The sequence below is a fragment of the Anabas testudineus genome, chromosome 18 (assembly GCF_900324465.2).
Source record: "Anabas testudineus chromosome 18, fAnaTes1.2, whole genome shotgun sequence".
NCBI lineage: Eukaryota > Metazoa > Chordata > Actinopteri > Anabantiformes > Anabantidae > Anabas > Anabas testudineus.
Genome location: NC_046627.1, coordinates 3543061 through 3565287, shown reverse-complemented (window position 1 = coordinate 3565287; position 22227 = coordinate 3543061). Strand labels below are relative to the sequence as shown.

At 37.6% G+C, this 22227-nt stretch overlaps 2 protein-coding genes across 4 annotated transcripts; both read right to left on the bottom strand.

The window, feature by feature from the left end:
* Positions 1-4695: 4695 nt before the first annotated feature.
* LOC113168463 (butyrophilin-like protein 1) lies at positions 4696-14489 on the bottom strand. 2 transcript variants are annotated; one of them, XM_026369478.2, is made up of 3 exons: positions 14397-14489; positions 6611-6958; positions 4696-6327 (listed from the first exon to the last, which is right to left on the bottom strand). In XM_026369478.2, the coding sequence occupies exons 1-3, from the start codon at positions 14458-14460 to the stop codon at positions 6140-6142; spliced, it is 600 nt and encodes a 199-aa protein (XP_026225263.1). In that variant the 5' UTR covers positions 14461-14489; the 3' UTR covers positions 4696-6139. The 2 variants fall into 2 exon arrangements, with proteins under 2 accessions (XP_026225263.1, XP_026225264.1); XM_026369479.2 differs by lacking the exon at positions 14397-14489 and adding an exon at positions 8632-8732.
* Positions 14490-17890: 3401 nt separating this feature from the next.
* LOC113155627 (butyrophilin-like protein 1) lies at positions 17891-20609 on the bottom strand. Of its 2 annotated transcripts, XR_004463474.1 has the most exons (4): positions 20166-20609; positions 19077-19424; positions 18017-18759; positions 17891-17929 (listed from the first exon to the last, which is right to left on the bottom strand). XR_004463474.1 is itself a non-coding variant. In XM_026350357.2 (3 exons), exons 1-3 carry the CDS (start codon positions 20236-20238, stop codon positions 18560-18562), a joined length of 621 nt encoding a protein of 206 aa, XP_026206142.2. In that variant the 5' UTR covers positions 20239-20609; the 3' UTR covers positions 17891-18559. The 2 variants fall into 2 exon arrangements, 1 of the variants encoding a protein (XP_026206142.2); XM_026350357.2 differs by having other exon boundaries at positions 17891-18759.
* Positions 20610-22227: the final 1618 nt, after the last annotated feature.

Below are 22227 nucleotides of genomic sequence, written 5' to 3'. Positions count from 1 at the left end.
AGCTGGTTCCTAGAGAATGGATACTTTAATATTAGAGATGTTAAATCTACTTTTCAGCTCTTTGTTATGAGCACTAACAGAGCTGGGACATGATGACCTATAATCTGACATGTTGAAGAAACTTTCATCTCATCTCAGTTCATGTGTCAGGTTGTAACAAACCAGCTGATTTGAACACAGTCCAAGCTCAGGTTTTAAAATCAACTCTTCATAAAATCTTATATAAAGTACTACAAAGTACTTACAAAGAGAGTACATCATGTATTTACTAATGTTAGTTGCTCTATGTAATGACGGTCCTCTTCATTATCACTTTGTCTGATTTATTTACTTACTGAGATAATTCATGTTCGACAGTCAAAGAATACACTGACACAGATTGAAGATAATTTAATGAATAATCTAGGAAGATGTAGGGTGGGCAGCCCTCAGTATAAAATGGCGGCTAGCTCATTTCACGAGGGGAGGCTGCAACGGCTGCTGCCATTTAGTTTAGTTTAGTTTTGTTTTGTTTTTAAGTTATGTTTGTTAATGTATGGGTGAAAATAAACCTCCTGTTTATTCCAGCTGCTAACAGCTATCCTAATACTTAACATACTGTAATCACTTATTATTACAGTAGAACTGCATCAAATGAGCAAATTCACTCTTACATTCTTAACCAGGTGGAAAAATGTAAATAGGATGAAGTCACTGTGACAGTTTTACTGGAGATGTTCACTTTGAACAGCAGAGGGCGCAGTCTGACTGTTCAACACAGTGATACGGTCCTCAGAGGTCAAAGGTTGAAACAACAGTCAGCTGTTGAGCTGGAGAGGGCTGTGTTTGCTGGTAGAGAGTGAGTTTAAAACGGGAATATTTGTTTTTTTATATATTGTAGCTAAATATCCACATGTATAGGTGAGGAATAAGCTGCTGTAACATCAGATGTTCCTGTTTTGGGTTATTTTTGGGTTTAGATGCTTATTGAATGTACAGTAATACTAATAATTACTACAATACAAATTATATTTATTCTTTTTTTTTTCTATTTATTCACAGTGATACAGTCTCTGGGTGTCATGTAATGTTAACTAATACATCACCAGCTGAGTAATGCATTGTCCTTATTAATTATACCCCCAGTTAGGCAACTATTAATTAGCCAGTAATTAGTATTGGCTATCTGTCTGTGTACTGACTTACTTTAAACAGTGTAACTCAGTTACTCTTTTCACACTGTTTAAACCTGTCTTATTGACTTTTGTAACTGTTTTATTTCTAATGGTCTTACAGAAACTAAACTATTGTCTCTCCTCTCTGACAGGACCTTCCTGAAAGCGTCTGTCAAATGACTAAATATGCATCAGACTGGACACACAGACACAAAACTCCCCATTAGATGAAGCTGAACACAGAGTAATAAGAAAACAGGAGATCAAAGTGAAGCTGGAGATCCTACAGTGTCTGGGACCAAACAATTGTCCACATGGTTTAAGGCGAAGCTTCTCTTGAAGCTGAACTTGTTAACCTGTTAGTTACTTTGGACTCATGATGTTTGCTTCTCTTCCTCTTTCTCCACAACCTTCATCCCACATTTGACCGTTTCATCTTCATCTCAGATCACTCACAGTTCTCCTGATGGAACTTGTAACTTATAACAGTTCTTCACACCAAAACACGGATCAGTAAACTCAGGAACAAGCAAGAACATAGCTTAAAAACATTTTAACTGTTTGCAACAAGATTTTTAAACTTTCATTCACTCTGTACCAAAGATTTTTAAAAAGCTTTCAAATTCAATTCAATTCAGTTTTATTTGTATAGCACCAATTCACAACAGAAGTTATCTCAAGGCACTTTACAGTGTTTAAGGTTTAAGACCATACAGAGAATAATTATACAAAAAATTATACAGAAAACCCAACAATCCCATTTGAGCAAGCTTTAGGCAACAGTGGAGAGGAAAAACTTCCTTTTTTTGTTCTCCAGCAGAACCAGGCTCATAGTGGGCAGCAATCTGCCTCGACCGGTTGGGGTGAGTGGAAAGAGAAGAGAGAAAAGAACAGCAGGCAATAAAGACAACAACAAGCAGCAAAAACATTGGACAGGTCAACTGGATTCTGGAGATGTACAGCTCCAGGCCGAGGATACCTGCAGAAAAGTACAGAGAGAGGGAGACAGAGAGGAGGAAACACAACTACAGGAGAGAGAAGACACAAAGTTAATGACATGCAATGGTAGAATTAGAATGGATAGAGGAGAAAGGAGAGAGACAGGACAGCTTTCAGCAACACATCCAATATCATCACACTAATTGGACTCAAGGTTGGCTCACTCCTGGCTCCAATTAGCTCTTTGAGAAGTCATTAGGCTAGGGGTTCACATACTTTTTCCACCGTGCACTGTGAATGTTTACCTGTTATGCTCAATGAAAAGATGAAAACATATAATGTTTGTGTACTATTATTTTCAGCAGACTGTGTTTTTTTATTGTTCAGAGCACATTTTATGACAAATTACATAAAACTCCACGTAATCACAAAGGGTTCACATACTTTTTATTGCCACTGTAAATGGAAAGATTCAGTATGTGGAGAGGAACCGAGGGGTTTTAAAGACATGAGACGTCCTTCAACATGGAGGAGCAGGACAACATCTGGAGTGAGTGGAGGTCGAGGAACGATCGATTAAGATTTAAGAACTGGGATCCACCTCAGACATTTTACACCTGCTGTTGTTCACCTGCTTCTTTCTACTTCTGATGAGTGAAGAACACAACAGAATCAATTTCTAACACAAAACTCTATGTTCTTCAGAATCACAGACACGTCTCTGTCCCTCATCTCTGGACCTTTCAGCTCCATCCGACCACGAAATGCTTGTTGGTAGTGTTCATGAGGGCGGTCGTTACGGTAGAAGAACATATAATCTGACATCAGGTCAGGTCTGATCCACTCCAACAGTCCAATAATAGCTTCTCTGGGATCCGGCACTAAAGGACGACCTTGACTCCAGGTTTCACTTTCACCTAAACAGAAACCGAAAAGAAAACCCAGACAGAACTAGAAAACAGTTTTAGTCCCATTCATATACTGTTGTGAAGTTCAGTGTCCACTGTGAACAACGCTGTAGCTCCAACTCTTAATGTGAACATATTTCAAAATGCTCACCATATGAAAACAGCCCAGATTTTTTCTGTATGCTCGACAGTGTGACATCCGACCATCATCAGTCTATTAACAGACTGAGACACCAGCTCAGATCTGATTTCAACATGTCTGGCTGGATTTTAAAACGTTTTATTTCGCATTAAAAATGAGAAAAACTAAGTGAAAAGCTAAGATCTCTTCATGCAGCCTCTGGTTCTGGCTGTGTGTGGGTGATTCTGAATCACTGTGTTTCAACCACAGCTAAAACTAAAACCAGGGCTGTTCAACAACACGACACAGAGGATGTGATAACAATCATCAGTTTGACTGGTTTTAATCAGTGTTTAACACTCAGGAGGGAACAAGATCCTGCTGCAGAAAAACATCAACATAACAACCTGAAAAGACTGAAAGACAAAATATATGTGAGTCCAACTTTCTGAATGTTGACACGATGCCGCTTAAACTAAATCTGCTTTCAGTTAAAACACAGTTTCTACATTTTTTAAATGTTTCTGCTCTCAAGAGTCAGGAACCCTGTCTCTTCCCGCCCTGTTCAGTAGGTTGGAACAAGATCCGATCCAGTTCATACTGAGGGGAAGTTTTCAAACTCTTATGTGACCTAAAAGAAAACTCCCAGTATCATTAACCATGGAGCAGAACAACTCCTATAGACTATACTTGTTAATATAATCAAATGTGTTCATCTGGACCAATCAAATGTACAATAATCTTCATTTGTTTTACGTTTTCATTCAGTTTGAGCTACAGCAGCACGATGGTGTAGTGGTTAACACCGTCACCACAGATGATTTGATGCACAGATGGGTTCCGTGGTTGGATTCGCTGGAAATGAGGCTGTTACTCTGCTGCAGCAGCTGCAGAATCTTATCTGTGGTCACTGCACAGGAAGTAAATAAAAACCTGCTTGTGGGTTTCAGATCATTTTATGTTAAAACATTTCTTGATTCTTGATTTCACTGTTTCTACTAAGTTAGTCAGTTTGAGTCACACACTCACCAAGAACAAGAAGGGACTTTAGAGATTCAATCCCTCTGGGATTATTAAAGTTTTTTTAATCTTCTTGGTGATTTTGGGACTCAAATGGAAACTTCCCACAGCTGCTCTTGTTAGTCACAAACATCAGGGCTAAAGAAATACTCCCTAAATGGACCCTTTCCCACACTTCACTGCAGGAAACTAAGGTCAGGGTTTCTTGTTCTGTTTTGTTAAAGTTGTGGAAAGATACAAAGGAAACTAGTGTGTATCTCAGGACTCAGCAAAACCTTATCTGTGGACATTCAACCTGGTCTGAGATTAACTCTGACCATCAGGAAAAAAGCTGAAGAAGTTAAAATGTACATGTGGTTACTCAGCAGAATTTTGAAGATGGGACAACTTCCCTTTCACCTTTCTGACGACATTGAACAAAGACTTTTCTGTTCAGAGTGAAGCAGAGACACCAACACATCATTTGATAATCAAACACGATGCAAAATGCTCAGCATGAAGAGGGATCAGAAAGTAGATGTGGTTGTTATGTCCTCTGACAGACGAGTCTGTGTCTCAAACACGAATACAGATTCATCATCACTGCACCTCAGAACAGAAATGTACAACTAAAGCTTTCCTATCCTGCAGGATCGATTTATATATGGTCCATTATGACTGTAATGCATTTCTTCCTTCCTCTAACAGCTGTTCACCATCAGCCTGTTTCCAGACTGCATTATGGTCTGGCTCTTTAAAGGGTGATGATGCACATGCTGCTGGTCTCTGCTTTTTTCCATGGAGACAAAGGGACTTTGACCAGGTGAGTATTGTTTCCCTAAAGTGATTATCTTGTTGCAACAGATGGGTGGAAAATCCCCCGTGATGCTCATTAGATCCTCACTCCAGATGGTAACCAAGGAGTTCGTTTCCTCAGGCTGAACAGATAAACACACATTCGAGCATCAACGTTTATGTCTGACTTTAAAATGTTCCTTTGAGCAGAGAAGAAAAAAATGTAGTTGTCATTATCCGAACTCTTCAAGATTCACGAAAAAAAAGAGAAACAGTATCTTTTTTTTTACTGTTTCAGGGCTCATGAATGTGATGATTTGCTGCTTTCTTTTATCATATGAGAACGTGAACATGTTTGGGTTTTGGACAAACAACTGAAGTCTACATGTGTTGCTTTGGGCTCTGAAAAATTATACTTTTTACCATTTTGTGGAGAAAACAAGGAAAATAATGCAACAATACTGAAAACTGAAAGTAGTCATCGCACTGAACTACATTTTGTTTCTGCATGATAAAAATCTGTCTTTGATTGATTCCATGATCCTCTGTAAGCTTCCCTAAACAGGAATTCACCTGAAATAACATGACTTCACTTGTTTAGCAGTTTTACAACCATCACTTTCATTCTGACTGTCGTCACACCTCAAACAGAAATACAGAGAATTCATGTTCAAATTTTTCTGACCAAATAACTCAAATCAAATTTTTCCACAGATATATGAAGAATCAGATTATTTTTCTGATCAGATGTAAGTCTGATATATGGTTCAACTGTAAATCTTTTAGTGTCAACTTCTCACAGGGAGTTAAAATGATAGTGAAAGAGAAGAAAGAACCTCTGAGCAGAAGTTGTGTTTAAAAAGTAATATATAAAAATGTAAATATAACATTAATTTTTGATTTAAAAAAACTTATATAAGTGACAGAAAGTGCAACACAAAAGCATAAAACCTTACAACATCACGTCTGTGCAAAATTACAAAATCACATCACATTTCAACTTTCAATCAGACAAAGAAGCTCTGAAAGATTAAACATCAATAACGATCTCTACTGTCTCTTTAAGATACCTCACTTCACATCTGACCTGAGTAGAAGCAGAGAAGCTTGGAAAAGATACTAAGACGCTTAACTCTGCTGCTGCTGCGTCACAGTGACGCCTCAGTAGAAACAAACTCCAGTGTTGACGAGAAGCGATGATTTCCTGTTTGGTTAAAGTGATTTCAGGCGTCCTGATGTTCACCGTCTCTTTCAGAAGCAGGTTTATATTTAGTCTGCTTCAGATGTTTCTTTTTAAAGATCAGAAAACTAACGACAACAACAACAACAACAACAACCAGAAGCACAGAAACTGACAGAACCACAGCTACGTCCTTCTTTTCTCCATCCTCGTCTCCTCCAGCTGCGTGACCTGTAGATGAGAGTCAGCAGTGAGTCAGCAGGTGTCAGGTAGGTGATGAGTGAAGAACACAACAGAATCCATTTCCTCTTCAAACTCCTGTCAGACATTATCTACTGCACTTTGATCCCATCACTCATACCAGCTGTTTTCTACAAAGTCTCATCAACACCAACATCTGATCTGTGATGTTTCACTCTCACATCAACAACCAGGAAGCAGCTTCAACTCTGATCCCCACACACACACACACACACACACACACACACACACACACACACACACACTAACTCACCTGAGTCTGAAACTGCCAACTTCACGATGTATCTGAGTTCAGAGCTGGTTCTCTCGTTTATTGTGATGCTGCTGATGATTCGACACTCGTATGTTCCAGTATCATTGACGGTGACGTTCTTCAGAATCACAGAAGCGTCTCCGTTCTTCATCTCTGGATCTTTCAGCTCCACTCGAGCTCGATAAGATGGATGTTGGTACTTTTCATAAGAGCGATCGTTACGGTAGAAGAAAACATCACCGTCTGACTTCAGGTCAGGTCTGATCCACTCCAACAGTCTGATGACAGCTTCTGTGGGAGCTTGAGACTGAAGGACGACATCGTCTCCAGGTTTCACTGTGAGCTGATCTAAACACAGAGAGAAAGAAAAATGTTAAAGTTCAGTGATGTGGATCCATAACGGAAACCACAACAGTGTGTATTCAGTATCTTACAGCATGTGTTCTTATCATGCTTTGTTGGTTTTATTCAGTCAAACTGTTGTAAATCAATCACAAAACAACAACAAAAAAGTTTAGCAATTAATTTTTAATGTGCTCAGAAGTCCGAGTGCAAAATGGTCAAATGAACTTTGAGAAGGAATTGGTTTGTCTCCTCAGCATGGATTGGTTTTCATGCTGACGGACGATACAGATCATTTACTTAATTATTTATTCCTATGGTTAAAGTGCCCTCAGATCATGTTTCCACCTCTGTGCTTCACTGATGGGGTTAGACATCGGTCATGTTCTTCACTTGAATCATACACGTCAAACGTATTAGTCTCATTAGTCGACCAGTCATCTTAATCCACTGTTAGTGTATCTCAGCCCCAATGTCATCTGTTCTTGTAATTAATCAACCATGGTTGTGACTTTCTCTTCGTTGCACAGAAAAATCCCGTCAGCTGCCTACACACTGGTTTTATTCATTGATGCAGCACAGTCAGGCGCAAGCTCAGCCTGTTCAGTGCTGATACATACAATAAAATCTAAGATCCACAGCTGAGACCCAACACTGAGCAAGTTAAATGTTAGACGTCTGCAGCAAAACAACCAGAGGGAGACTGAACAACTGAAGTCTGTTTAGAAGGAGAAAGCCTCAACTGTATGACAAGAACAGCATGACTAGTTTCACAAATCTGCATCTGATCAAATCCCATGACTTCTGGAAATTAAATGCCAAAAACATTTTTTTCTTAATTTGTAATATTTGTTATAATTTAATAAGAAGTTCTCTAGTTTAAGATTCTCAGACGGGACGATCACTAGTTTAAATATCACTGGTAACTGAAAAGTTTCTGGAGAGTACATGAAATACATTGGGTAATTTAAATGATGACACTGGGAAAAACATTTTTTATTTTCTTATTGTAAATGAGTCAATAATGAAACTAGAAGCTCTTTATGTTTTCATCTGTAGAAACAAAACCAGTAAACAGGTAACTATGGTGACATTAAACATATCCTCTAGTTTACTGTAAGTAACCTGGTTACTCACATCTAAACAAACGTCCTCTCTCCTCACACTCTCTCTAATCCTGTAAATATAGTCCATGTATTATGAAGATATTCTAATGTATAATTGGGTTTTCCCCTCAGTATATTAGCATATTGTATACAATACTAATAATTTTCATTTTCATTAATTAATTTTGAGATTGTATTTATTATCCATCAGCAACAGTAAAACATATTTATATACATCAATTTAAATAAAGAACATACTGTTCCACTGTTTTTTTTCTTATATATCAGTTTATCTGTAGTTTAAAATAATTGTATAACTCCAGGTCAGACTCAAACTCAAACACAAACACAAACACAAACACAAACACAAACACAAACACAAACACAAACACAAACACAAACAAAAACAAAAACACAAACTCAAACACAAACACAAACACAAACACAAACACAAACAAAAACACAAACACAAACAAAAACACAAACTCAAACACAAACACAAACACAAACAAAAACACAAACACAAACACAAACACAAACACAAACACAAACACAAACACAAACAGACCTCACCTGCAAATGTCGAAGTCCAACAGGAAACGAGGAGAAATGAGTAAAACACCACAGAAAACATCTCTGCGCCACCGACGAGCGTATCACCTTCAGTGACACTGTTAGTGACAGACTCTTACTGTTATGTGAGAGGGATTGTTCAAATCACACCCTCTGCTGCCACAAGAGACGCTCTGACTGGACATTTGATGTATTATAATTGGTGGGGAACTCAGTTTTAAACTGACTTTCAGCTCCAAATACCTGGACAAACAGTTTTCTGTCGGCTCAGCAGAAAGAAATCCGATGTTTTAATGACAGATTTTATTCATTTTCTTTTCTTCGCACCAGATGATGGTGAAAGTAAAACATCTGAGATACTTTACTTTTACTTTCTTACTGAGTAAAGTACCAGGGGGTAAAAGGATTCAACCAGTCTGAGCAGGATCACATTGACGTTCAGTCGAGTCTAGACTCGGGATGAACGGGTTTGTGTCTGGTAGTTTGTCTGCACTAAAATAAACAGTCTAAATAAAAGGAACCGAGAATAAAACATCATCTTCAAAAACAACACAAGTCTGTTATCAGTAATTATAATAATAATAATCTGGATTATTCTGACAGATCTACAAAGACCTGGATGATGGACTTTCTCAAAAGGGACGAACACTAGTTTATGTAAAATGAGTAATTTTAATGATGTCACTTCGGAAATCTGGTGGACATTTTTCGGTTCTGTAAATTCATACCACATTATCCAATAATGAAACTAGAAGCTCTTTATATTCATATAAATATTTGCATATGTAGAAACTAAACCAGTAAACAGGTGACGACGGAGACTTTAAACATTTTCTCTCATTTCAGTGTTACTGATAAATAACACAGACATAGACCTTATATAAAGTTATTTTATATCACAGACTGTATATTAATATATTTTATATAATAGACTGTATATTTTTATTTACAGTCTGTGAAACATTCTAGTTAAAACACATCAGCAGGACATTAGACGATGATATTTTATTTTTAGTAACAACGTGTTTAATTGTGTTTCTTCCTCAGTATATTTATGTATTTATCTGATCATAGAATCACTCAAATATAAAGACAACATAACATTTACTCACCCGCTGTTTGTATTTCTTGGAGGATAAAACAGCTTCTTGTAAAGTTTCCAGAGAAAACAGGAGTTTCTACAGACACAGCTCAACTTTCTGTGGACAACCACCGCTCAGTATCTTCAAATAGTTACACACTAATCCAGAGATTAAAATCCAAACAGAGTTTTAAATCCAAACAGAGTTTTAAATCCAAACAGAGTTTAAATCCAAACAGAGTTTAAATCCAAACAGAGTTTAAATCCAAACAGAGTTTAAATCCAAAACAAGCTCCAGAAGTTCGCATTATCCTCGTTGATAAACAAAAACAACATGTGCGCTCTAAGTCTTCCTGTTTATTAATAATACTGCTGCTGCTGCTTTCTTCATCATCTTCTTCTTCTTCCTCTCCTTATTATTCTTCTGTCGCCACCTCCTGGTTTTTTCTCCTCAGTCTTAGTTTAAACAGTCTGGTTACTTCACTGACTGTGATCTTTCTTCTCTCTCTGCTCTTTTCTACTTTGACTCTTTGCCACCAACCTGTTCTCTGTTTATATTAATCTCTCTGTTTATATTAATCTCTCTGTCTATATTAATCTCTCTGTTTATATTAATCTCTCTGTCTATATTAATCTCTCTGTCTATATTAATCTCTCTGTTTATATTAATCTCTCTGTATTAATCTCTGTCTATATTAATCTCTCTGTTTATATTAATCTCTGTCTATATGAATCTCTCTGTTTATATTAATCTCTATGTCTATATGAATCTCTCTGTTTATATTAATCTCTCTGTTTATATTAATCTCTCTGTTTATATTAATCTCTCTGTCTATATTAATCTCTTTGTCTATATTAATCTCTCTGTCTTTATTAATCTCTCGGTATTAATCTCTGTCTATATTAATCTCTGTCTATATTCATCTCTCTGTATTAATCTCTGTCTATATTAATCTCTGTCTATATTAATCTCTCTGTATTAATCTCTGTCTATATTAATCTCTGTCTATATTAATCTCTCGGTATTAATCTCTGTCTATATTAATCTCTCTGTATTAATCTCTGTCTATATTAATCTCTGTCTATATTAATCTCTCTGTCTATATTAATCTCTCTGTCTATATTAATCTCTGTCTATATTAATCTCTCGGTATTAATCTCTGTCTATATTAATCTCTCTGTATTAATCTCTGTCTATATTACTCTCTGTCTATATTAATCTCTCTGTCTATATTAATCTCTCTGTCTATATTAATCTCTGTCTATATGAATCTCTCTGTCTATATGAATCTCTCTGTCTGTATTAATCTCTGTCTATATTAATCTCTATGTCTATATGAATCTCTCTGTCTATATTAATCTCTGTCTATATTAATCTCTGTTTATATTAATCTCTCTGTCTATATTAATCTCTCTGTATTATTCTCTGTCTATATTAATCTCTCTGTCTATATTAATCTCTCTGTCTATATTAATCTCTCTGTTTATAGTAATCTCTCTGTCTATATTAATCTCTCTGTATTAATCTCTGTCTATATTAATCTCTATGTCTATATGAATCTCTCTGTCTATATTAATCTCTGTCTATATTAATCTCTGTCTATATTAATCTCTCTGTCTATATTAATCTGCTGCCACTTTTCATTCATCTTCCACCACACAGAGCTGCTCCTCTCTGATATTAACTGACTCTTAACTTTATAAATATAAGTAACTTCAATTAATAAGATAATTAAACAGAGTGTCACCACCTCTTGCAGAGAGTTGAGCAGTGACAGGAATCAACCAGCAGGGGGCAGAACATGATCACTACACAGAGGACATGTCAACAATCATTATCAAACTGTTTGACTGGTTTTTATTCAGTGTTAAAACTCAGGAGATGAACACAAACATTCAGAGGTTTCTAACTTTTGTTCTGCTTCAAACTCAGGAGGAAACAAGTTCCTGCTGCAGAACAACATCAACACAACATGACGACCTGAAAAGACTCGTTGAGCCTTCACACTTCTTACTAACTGTTCATGTTAGTAAGTAAAACAAATTAAATGAGTTCAACTGGGTCAATCACATTAGCGCTAATGTTCATTTTTACACTTTTCTTTGGTTTGGACTCCAGGTTGTGTAGTGGTTGTTACTGTGTCACCTTATAGCTACAAAGACACAGATTTGAATCCACAGCTCGTTCAACTGGCTTCCGTCTGCATGTTCTCCCTGTGTCAGTGTGGATCCTCTCTGGATAGAAATGGATCTGGGTTCTTTAGAGCTACACGTCAACCTTGTGACAGACCGGCAACCTGTCCAGACTGAACCCAGTGACAGCTGTGATTTAGCTTCAGCACCTCTGAAACCCTTAAAAGGAAAAGTGGTTTGGATGATGGATGGTTTGGACCAAGGCTACAAGTGTTTCACAGGAATTACTGGAACAAATAGCAACTCCTTCTGACACTTTAGACCTGTGTCTATCAATAATCTCATACAGCTTTCCTTTTCAGTTTGTGTTTCAGTTTTCACGTTGCAGCTGTTCTGTTGCATTTCAGGTCCGTCTCTCGAAGGTCCTTCAACGTTTTTATTCTTTTCCCTCCCAAAAATGAATAAAATCATTTTCCATGTTTCACCACCTCCTGAGGAGAGTTGTGCAGTGACATGAAGCAGCCAGCAGGGGGCACTTTTCTTCTCCTGCTATACAGTTATACAGAGACAACAACAAGCCAGTGCACAGAAAAGCCCAAGTTTAGGTCACTTTCCTAAGTGCTAATATGTGAAAAAGACCGACAGGTTGTTTCAAATACGCCACCTCCCTCACTGCAAATCATCCACCCACAACCCTGGAATCTATTCTCTACCAATCGATGTGTTTCGGTGTGTTCAACAAATATTTAGACCACTTCATACTCTCTGTTCTGAAGTGTCTTCAAACATGAAATAGATAATAAAATGAGTCGCAGTCGAATACAGACAGAAATTCAATCAGCAACTATCATCCATTAATACATTTTTTTAAATAGAATATTTCAGACTTCACCAGTGTGAGAATTTGCTGCTTAGTCTACTGAACTACATTTCAGGTTCATTAATGTGTCATGAAGACGTGCAGAGATCCTTTGTAAACCATGACCTGAATTCTATTTTACTACATATGTAAACAGACTAGTTCAACCTGCACAGTGTCGTCAGGACTATTATTACCGCTCCCTTCCTGCTGGTTCAGCTAGATTGAACCATGTCTTAAAATCCCTCCACAACCCACTGTTAAACAAACATCAGAGAAGCTTTTACTTTGACAGTCCCATTTTAAAAAGCACAAACCTTTTTCAATCAGATCAGACTGATTTACTCAGTTTCCTCAGGAGATGTTTTTATTCTGTGTATTATTATATTCGCATTTAAATTCAGGAAGAGAAATTAAAAGTGTGACTTCTCAGATGCTCTTAAAGCTGCACAGTGTTGTCAGAGGTCTTAAAATCATGCAGAGAATTATTTGCAGAAATTAAGTTAAAACCTAAACAACTGAGAAAACTCTAAAACCCAGTAAAATATTTTTTATATATTCACAAGATAGAAACATTCAGCAGATGAGAAGCTTCTTGCTGACCGAACCACAAACCCTGTTGTTTGTGAACAACCAACTCTATGTACAGAAAGAAATTTACAGTGTGCTACTGTGTATTAATCAGATTTTTTGTTAAAGATGCTGCACCGGAGGCGACTGATACGAAGGCTTCTTTGAACATTTTACACGTTTTCTAAGCTTCAGGAGACAAAGCACAAAAACAACCGAAACTAAAAGCACAGGAAAAAACAGGCCGAGTCCCAGTTTAACATTTCCTTTGTTTTCTCCATCACCCTCGTGTGTCTTTACGTCAACCCAGGTGTTGGCAGCGACACTGGTACCTGCAGATGAGAAGCAGCAGTGAGTCAGCAGGTGTCAGGTAGGTGATGAGTGAAGAACACAACAGAATCCATTTCCTCTTCAAACTCCTGTCAGACATTATCTACTGCACTTTGATCCCATCACTCATACCAGCTGTTTTCTACAAAGTCTCATCAACACCAACATCTGATCTGTGATGTTTCACTCTCACATCAACAACCAGGAAGCAGCTTCAACTCTGATCCACACACACACACACACACACACACACACACACACACACACACACACACACACACACACACACACACACACACACACACTATCTCACCTGGTTCAACTGTCAGGTTGATGATCTTGATGAGCTCAGTTTTTCCTCCATGTCCAACATAACACTCATATGTTCCAGTATCACTGACGGTGACGTTCTTCAGAATCACAGAAGCGTCTCCGTCCTTCAACTCTGGATCTTTCAGCTTCACTCGTCCACGATAAGATGGATGTTGGTCCTTTTCATGAGAGTGGTTGTTACGGTAGAAGAAAACATCACCGTCTGACTTCAGGTCAGGTCTGATCCACTCCAACAGTCTGATGACAGCTTCTGTGGGAGCTTGAGACTGAAGGACGACATCGTCTCCAGGTTTCACTGTGAGCTGATCTAAATGTACAAGTTAGTGCAAAGATCAGCGATTTAGAGCTTCAGTGGTAACACGGGACTGAAAAGAAGTCGGAGCACATTATGGATCAAATGAACTGAGAATAAACAACACAAATCAACAATGTAAAGTTTGATCTTCTCTTATTTCTTACCTGTAAATGAAACCAGGAGAAATGTGTGAAAAACCAAGAATAACATATCTGCAGCGAGAACCATGAAAGCTGCTGCGTGACAGTAAAACTCTGATAATGACAGACAGAGACTTGTGTGAGAGGCTTTATTTGAATCGCATTGTTGGAGGTTACACCCTCTGCTGCCACAAGATAATCTCTAATGTGACCTTGATTTATTTCAATGGGTGGAAAATTCTGTTTTAATCTGACTCTCAGCTCAAAATATCTGGACAAACATAGTTATCTTGTCGGATTCAGCAGAAAAAAATCAGATGTTTTGTTTGTTTGTTTGTTCATTAATTTTCTCCTTTCTGCAGATGATGATGAAAGTGAAAGCATCTGAGATGATGCTTAAAGCACCAGAGGGTAAAAGTATAACCAGTCTGAGCAGGGTTTCATTGCAGGTCAGTCGAGTTTAACTATGCAGTCACTGAGTCTGGTAGTTTGTCTAAAAGAAACAGCCCAAATAAAAGTAACCGAGAATTAAAAATCATCTGCAAAAACACGTCTGTTGACAGTAACAATAATATTAATAATAATCTGGATTATCCTGACACATCTACAAAGACCTGGATGATGGACTTTCTCAATAGGACGATCACTAGTTTTAATATGACTGGTAACTCTCTTTGGAGAGAACATCAAATAAAACTGAGTGTGATTTAATGATGTTACTTTTAATCAAACTGTGTTTTAAATTCAAAACAAGCTCCAGAAGTTTATTATTATCCACTCCTCTTTAATGCAAGGAAACACGTGAGCTTCTTCTTCTTCTTCCTGTTCTTGTTCTTCTTCTACCGCCACTTTCTGGTTTGACTCTTCAGTATTAGTTTAAACCGTCTGGTTGCTTAACTTCCTGTGACCTTTCTTCTCTTTCTGCTCTTTTCTGGTTTTTGACTCTTTGCCACCAACCTGTGCTCTGTCTATATTAATCTCTCTGATTTTAACCTATATGTATATTGTTCAGATAATTAAACAGAGTGATATAATAAATTGTGTTGCTATGTGTCACCACTTCTTGCAGAGAGTTGAGCAGTGCAGAAATCAACCAGCAGGGGGCAGAACATGATCACAGGAGAACCAGAGCTGTTCAACAACACTACACAGAGGACATGTCAACAATCCACATCAAATCCTCAGCTTAGCGAAAGAGAAAGTAAAGAGTTCTTCACTCCTGTGGTGCAGCACTGAACCCGAGTCCTCAGTGTTCTTATCAGTAAACAGAAGTGAACTTTGGCATGTGTCTACATCTCCTGTTGAGGGTGTGTTGACTTGAGTCAAGTTCATCTTTGTGATGATTAAACAGTTGAAAGGACAGTTTCTGCTACAACCAAGAATGAAAAACCAACACAACCTCTTGTATTTTGTCAATAAAACTTTACTCATATTGTTGTCAAACAGCCCACAGGACCTGCACAATGTGTTGACCTTCATGAGGTGTAGTCAGATAATGACATATCATCATGAACTGTAGGTGGTGTTTTACAGGCTGTGGTTATCATGGGCAGTGAAACACTCCTCAGATGTTATTTACTTTATATTTTCTTCTGGTGTCACCATTGCACTGCAGCACATTAGTGTAAAAGCCGAGGAGCTTAAACTGTTTTGTAGATATACTTTTAGTTTTTTCTTAAAATATTTTTTGGGGAACAGGAGGATGAATTCTTAATCAGAGCTGCTTCCACTGAAACTACACACGTAATGGTTACTACTTATTATAAAACTGATGTTTTATGATGTCAATGAACATCAGTGAAACTGATTGTTTGATATTAGATGTATTAGATATTGTTTGTGGGGCTTAGCTACACCTATGAGTACTGAGGAAGTTACCAAGATACCAGTTTACCAGGTCTAAACTGACGTTTGTAATTGTAATTCCCCAGATCAGAACAACATGAGCAAACACACTCTGAATTCTGTGATTGTGAATGGTGTACCACAGGGATATATTCTGGGTACTTTTCTGTTCACTGTTTATTTGAAGGATATTTTTCTTTCTATGTGTAAAAGGTCATTTCACACTTTCTGTACTAAAGGTTTTTTGAATATGTAATGAATAAGCAAAAAACAAAAAGATTCTCAGTTTCTGCATCCATCCTGTTGGGCGTGTTCTTTATAAGTCCACTTTTATATTTATCATTCTGTATTCAAATAAAGTATCATACATTTAAAAGTAAAACCTCCCAGATTCCTTCAGAACTGCATAGAGGACTTGTAATTATGCAGACATCACCATCCTACAATAACAACAAGAACTGGCAGAGTCAGTTGGCCTCTTCTTCTTCTTCTTCTTAGGTTACTGCTACCTTCTGGTTTTTCTCTTCGATGGTCTGTTTATACACTGAGTGAATATGATCCTGTTACTTTTGTTTGAACAGTGTTGTTGCTGCACTTTTTCCTCGCTGCTTCCTTCAGTTTTTTCAGACACTTTTCTGTCATCTCATCTTTTCCACTGTGTGGGAGACGATGACTTTTGTGCGTCTGGCCTTTATTCACAGTGTCGCTGTGACCTTTCTTCTTATTCTGCTGCTTTTTTATAGTTTGACTCTTTGCCAACAGCCACATCTCTGTAAATGTAAATAATCTAATCTAAGATCTATCAATGTGACGTCTTGCTGTCATATATATCAGTACGTTAGTGACATCTGTACAACTTGCCCTAATCCTTAGTGAACAGCGTCATTTCTGTATTTACAGGATGGAGAAAACATTTTCATTTTGAAACCGACTGAGACGTTTTGCTTTTCCAGGATGTTGAATTACTGCTTCTTCCTTGCTGCACCCATCCTGCTGGGCTGGTGGGAAGCAGTCAACAATACAATATTTGGATCAGAAGCTTCACCCCCCCATTACAACCTACGCCGTTACATCTGGTACAATCATCTGTTTGTTCTCACGTATAAACTTCTTAGACTATGAATCTGTTCAGACCTGCACTTAAACTACAGAATCACTGGTCAGTGAAACAGCCCCAATGAGTTTAGAATGTATTTAAACATAACTATGGGATGGAGGAGAGCAACAGAGAGAGCAGGATCTTTCACAATTAAAGGTTTCACAAAGAAACTGGAAGGAACATTTGAAGAAGTGTTGCAAGTGTTGGCTGTTGCACACATTATATTACAGTTTTATTTGCATACTGCTCAGAAAAAAATCTGCTAAGCTCTGTATTATTTTGAGATTCCTGTTCAGTTTGCTGGGAAATCACATGTTCTCTGTTTGATTTCCAATAGGTCCTGTTAAAACCAGTGTCAACATGTCCAATGCTCAGTTGCAGCCTTTGGTAAATTAGTATTAGACTCACCTTTATACAAAGACTAGTTATGAACATGAGCAGCAAATCATCAAAGCAATAATAATCATCGTAAGACCTAGAAACAAATTAAATTCAAATGAAAAGTTTGTTAAATGTATTAAAACAAATCTTTGTCTCTGTGTTTTGTCTGTAGTGAGATAGAAAGAGCAGCAGGTCAGTTTGAAATGATTTATTGGGCCAAGATTCAGTTATCCTCTCCATTTTCATTCCTCAACTGCATCAAATAGTTCCTGCTTATTAGTCTTGATTTTGAGAAGACTTAACTTTTGCTTTAAGAAACTGCAAAATGTAACTGGAAAACAATTTAACATGCACTTTTAATCATGATAAGGATAAGTTGGACTGAATCTGAGGTGCTGTCTGTCAGTAATTATATGAAATTTAATTTTCAGTTCATGTTCCATTCAATACAAAATGTTAATTTACATGTGATTCTATAATTATTCAACAAGAACTTTGCCTTTAGACATTTAAATCACTGAGAGCATTATCACAGTTGCATGACTGTAAAACCATGTGACGGCATGTGAGTAATGACTCTTCACATGGTAAAAATAAAACACACGATTCTTTTTTTCCTCTTTACAGCTTGATAAATCCTCTGATTCCAGTTTTAAAGTGCTACATAAACTGTATGGCAGTAACGTTTGAAAGGTAGAGTGACACAAATGTCACACTGCTAATGTTTTTAGCTGTTAGAAAAGCTCAATTCTCCTCAAAACAACAAAGCTTTATGTACATGATGATTTCTGTGTAACTACACTCACAGTTACTCACTCATAGTGAGTAACTGATGCAAAAGGGTTCTGGAGAAAAGTCTTTTTTAAGTCCGTTCCACTGCCAGGAAATGCTGTTTCGAACATTTTAGGTGATTTCTGAACTTCAGGAGACAAAGAGCACCAACAGAAACAAAAAGGAGGGCAAAAGACAAACCGAGTCCCAGTTTAACGTCGTTGTTTTCTCCTCCACTGATGATTTTGTCTGGCTTTACGTCACCATAGATGTTGGCAGCGACACTGGTACCTGTGGATGAGAAGCAGCAGTGAGTCAGCAGGTGTCAGGTAGGTGATGAGTGAAGAACACAACAGAATCCATTTCCTCTTCAAACTCCTGTCAGACATTATCTACTGCACTTTGATCCCATCACTCATACCAGCTGTTTTCTACAAAGTCTCATCAACACCAACATCTGATCTGTGATGTTTCACTCTCACATCAACAACCAGGAAGCAGCTTCAACTCTGATCCACACACACACACACACACACACACACACACACACACACACACACACACACACACACACACACACACACACACACACACACACACTAACTCACCTGGTTCAACCACTGTCAGGTGGAGGATGTGTCTGAGTTCTGAGCTGGTTCTCTCGTTTATTGTGATGCTGCTGATGATTCGACACTCATATGTTCCAGTATCATTGATGTTGACGTTCTTCAGAATCACAGAAACGTCTCCGTCCTTCATCTTTGGATCTTTCAGCTCCACTCGACCACGATAAGATGGATGTTGGTACTTTTCATAAGAGCGGTCGTTACGGTAGAAGAAAACATCACCGTCTGACTTCAGGTCAGGTCTGATCCACTCCAACAGTCTGATGACAGCTTCTGTGGGAGCTTGAGACTGAAGGACGACATCGTCTCCAGGTTTCACTGTGAGTTGATCTAAACACAGAGAGAAAATAAAACAAATTGAAAATAAAAAAAGAGATTTCACTAATTATGAATAGAATTTGAGTTGAATCGATGCTGTGGAGGAGGTTTAACGGCATTTACATTATTTAACTTTCTCCTGCTAAACGTTCTCATGTCTACAGGTTTCTAATCAGTTTTAAATGTCTGTATGTGCAGGATGAAGACTTGAGAGGAGAAAAGTAAAAGATGGATAAATGAGATGCAGATACAGTACAAACTATTCTACATTTGAATTCTGACATTCTCTGTTTCAGATTCTCAAATGAACGGAGGGTCTAAACAAAAAAATCCCTATTTCACCTGAAAAGTTTAGTAGATATTAAACATTTTAAAGACAAAGATGTCAGTGAACAATGAAACTAGTAGCCCTTCATGCTTGTGTGATAATTCCAACTGGCATGTTGAACCAGTCTGCTGTGAACAGGTCTCTGTGATTAAATTAAACATGTTGTGTAACAGCACTGCTCCTCTTTCCTGTTAAGTCTGATCTTCACCAATATTTATCTAATTATCAAACAGTATCAGTAAAAAACAATGTAATTTAAACAAACTAACATTTCCGTTTCCATTGTTGCACATATCGTTCAAGTGCTTGAATAGAAATAACAGTTCAAAGTTCAGTTCTCCAGGTCAAACAGACGTCTGGTCACTTTTTAACCAACAGGAGTCACAACACTGACTTTTATCTCAACACACACACACGGTTCTCACCTGCAAGAGTCAGAGAGGAAACCAGGAGAAATGAGTGAAAAACCAACAACGACGTCTCTGCTGAGGACTCCATGCTCAAGTTAGGAAGTGAAACTTAAAGTGTGTGTTGAAATACTTGTGGGTGTGTTAAACTCAGATATGGCAGAAATCCAACAGCTCAGTCTGACACACTGTGTTCACTTCAGGATCTGCAGCTCAACAGGTTAATTTATCAACATCATGATCTGTCCACACATGGTGGATTTGATCAGGTGGTTTTTATCAGTTTAATCTGGACAATAACATTAAATTAAAATGTAACCAGCTGTTTAAATGTTTTACTGGTTGTAGCCTCACTAACGTCACACTTTATCCATTGAAGTCAAACTGAAGTTTTAATAATTCACAGCTGTGCAGATTTAACCCGTCAGTGGGTTTAAAATGATGATGATGATGATGATGATGATGATGATGATGATGACATTTCCTCACCTCCGTCTCCTTCAGAAGATCAAACTGCTTCTTGCTCCAGTTTTCACAGACATGCTGCAGGAACCAGCGGGAAATCCAACATCTCAGTCACTTATCAAAGTTCCCTTTAGAACCACAAGAACATCCGCACAGAATTAATCCAAACAGCGTTTTTACTCCGTCCATCACCAACAGAGGGTCCGTCCACACTCAGGCTCTGTGTCGGTGCCTGACTGTGATGATGATGATGATGATGATTCTTCTGTTTCTGCAGCCTCCTCGCTGCTGCCACCTTCTGGTTGGAGTTGATCTCTAACAACGTTTCTGTCCTTGTCCTCATGTTCACACTGCACTTGTTCTGTGTATGAATTGTTGTTAAAGATAATTCAGAGATAATAATCTTTCTTTATGTGAATGATTTTCCAGTCTCGTTTCCTCCGTCTCCACCTTTTCTTTTCCACTGTTGGTGTCAGATGATGATGATGATGATGATGATGCTGTCGTGACCTTTCATCTCCTTCTGCTCTTTTCCATTCTAGTGAGGTGGAGGTGGTTTTAAAGGCACAACCTAAAAATAACTGACTCTTCTTCCACTGACTGAAAACAACAAAGCAAAGCAAAGAAAAGTTAAATGTAAAAGCTCAGCAGTCACTTCCTGTGATGCAGGCTCAGACGTACACATGGTTTTTACTTTTAAACACTAACTTTCCAACTTCTGCTGTTGTTTTGTTTTTAAATCACCTTTATTTTCATCACACTTGGTTTAAATCACTTCATACTAAGGTTGACATGTGATATAATTCAGATAAGTGACTTTTTATTGTTAACTTCTGACTAAAAACCACAGAAACTAAACTCTCCTACACAGAGGAAGGAGGACGGTTTCACTGCTGACACAGACGCTCTCACATCACTATGTGGTACAATGGGAGAAACATCTTTTCTGTGGAGGCTCGGTGAGTTCGACTGCTTTTATTTAGGTTCTGGTTAAAAATTAGATTAGAGAGAGACAGTGAAGCTGTAAGGGACGTAAAATGTGACAGTGTCTTATAAAACAAGATCAGTAAACTGAGAGTTAGAACGACCTGTGACGTGAAAACACTACAGACTAAAATGTGATGCAAACTCATTTTCTTTATGAGCATTTCAGAACTGTGAAATCTGAGCTAAACTATAATAATTAAAACATATTTTTATAATTAATGAACTAATCTGAGCGTCTTTTTCTCTTCAGTCCTGATCTCGCAGCTCTGCTACAGAACAAAACAAGGTTAGTAAACACGTTAAATTCATTTGATTAAAGTGTTTCTTCACATAGAAACAACAGAACACATGCCAAGAGTTTTACAAACAAGTGAAATGATCACAGAGTATGAATAAAGTATTCGTACTGTACATCAGCATCAACAGCACAAACAGGTTTACTGCTTCTATTTCCTTAGTTTTACTAAAGTGTTCTTCATTCCGAATTACTTTTTATCTTTTTACTTTTTTAAAAAGGGTCAGAATTTATTCTCAACCATTAAAATATCAGGTTGGATGTTTTCTTTGTTACACTAAAATAATTAAACATAAATAAAATCTCCTCCAGCTCGTCTGACTGTGAGTCCCA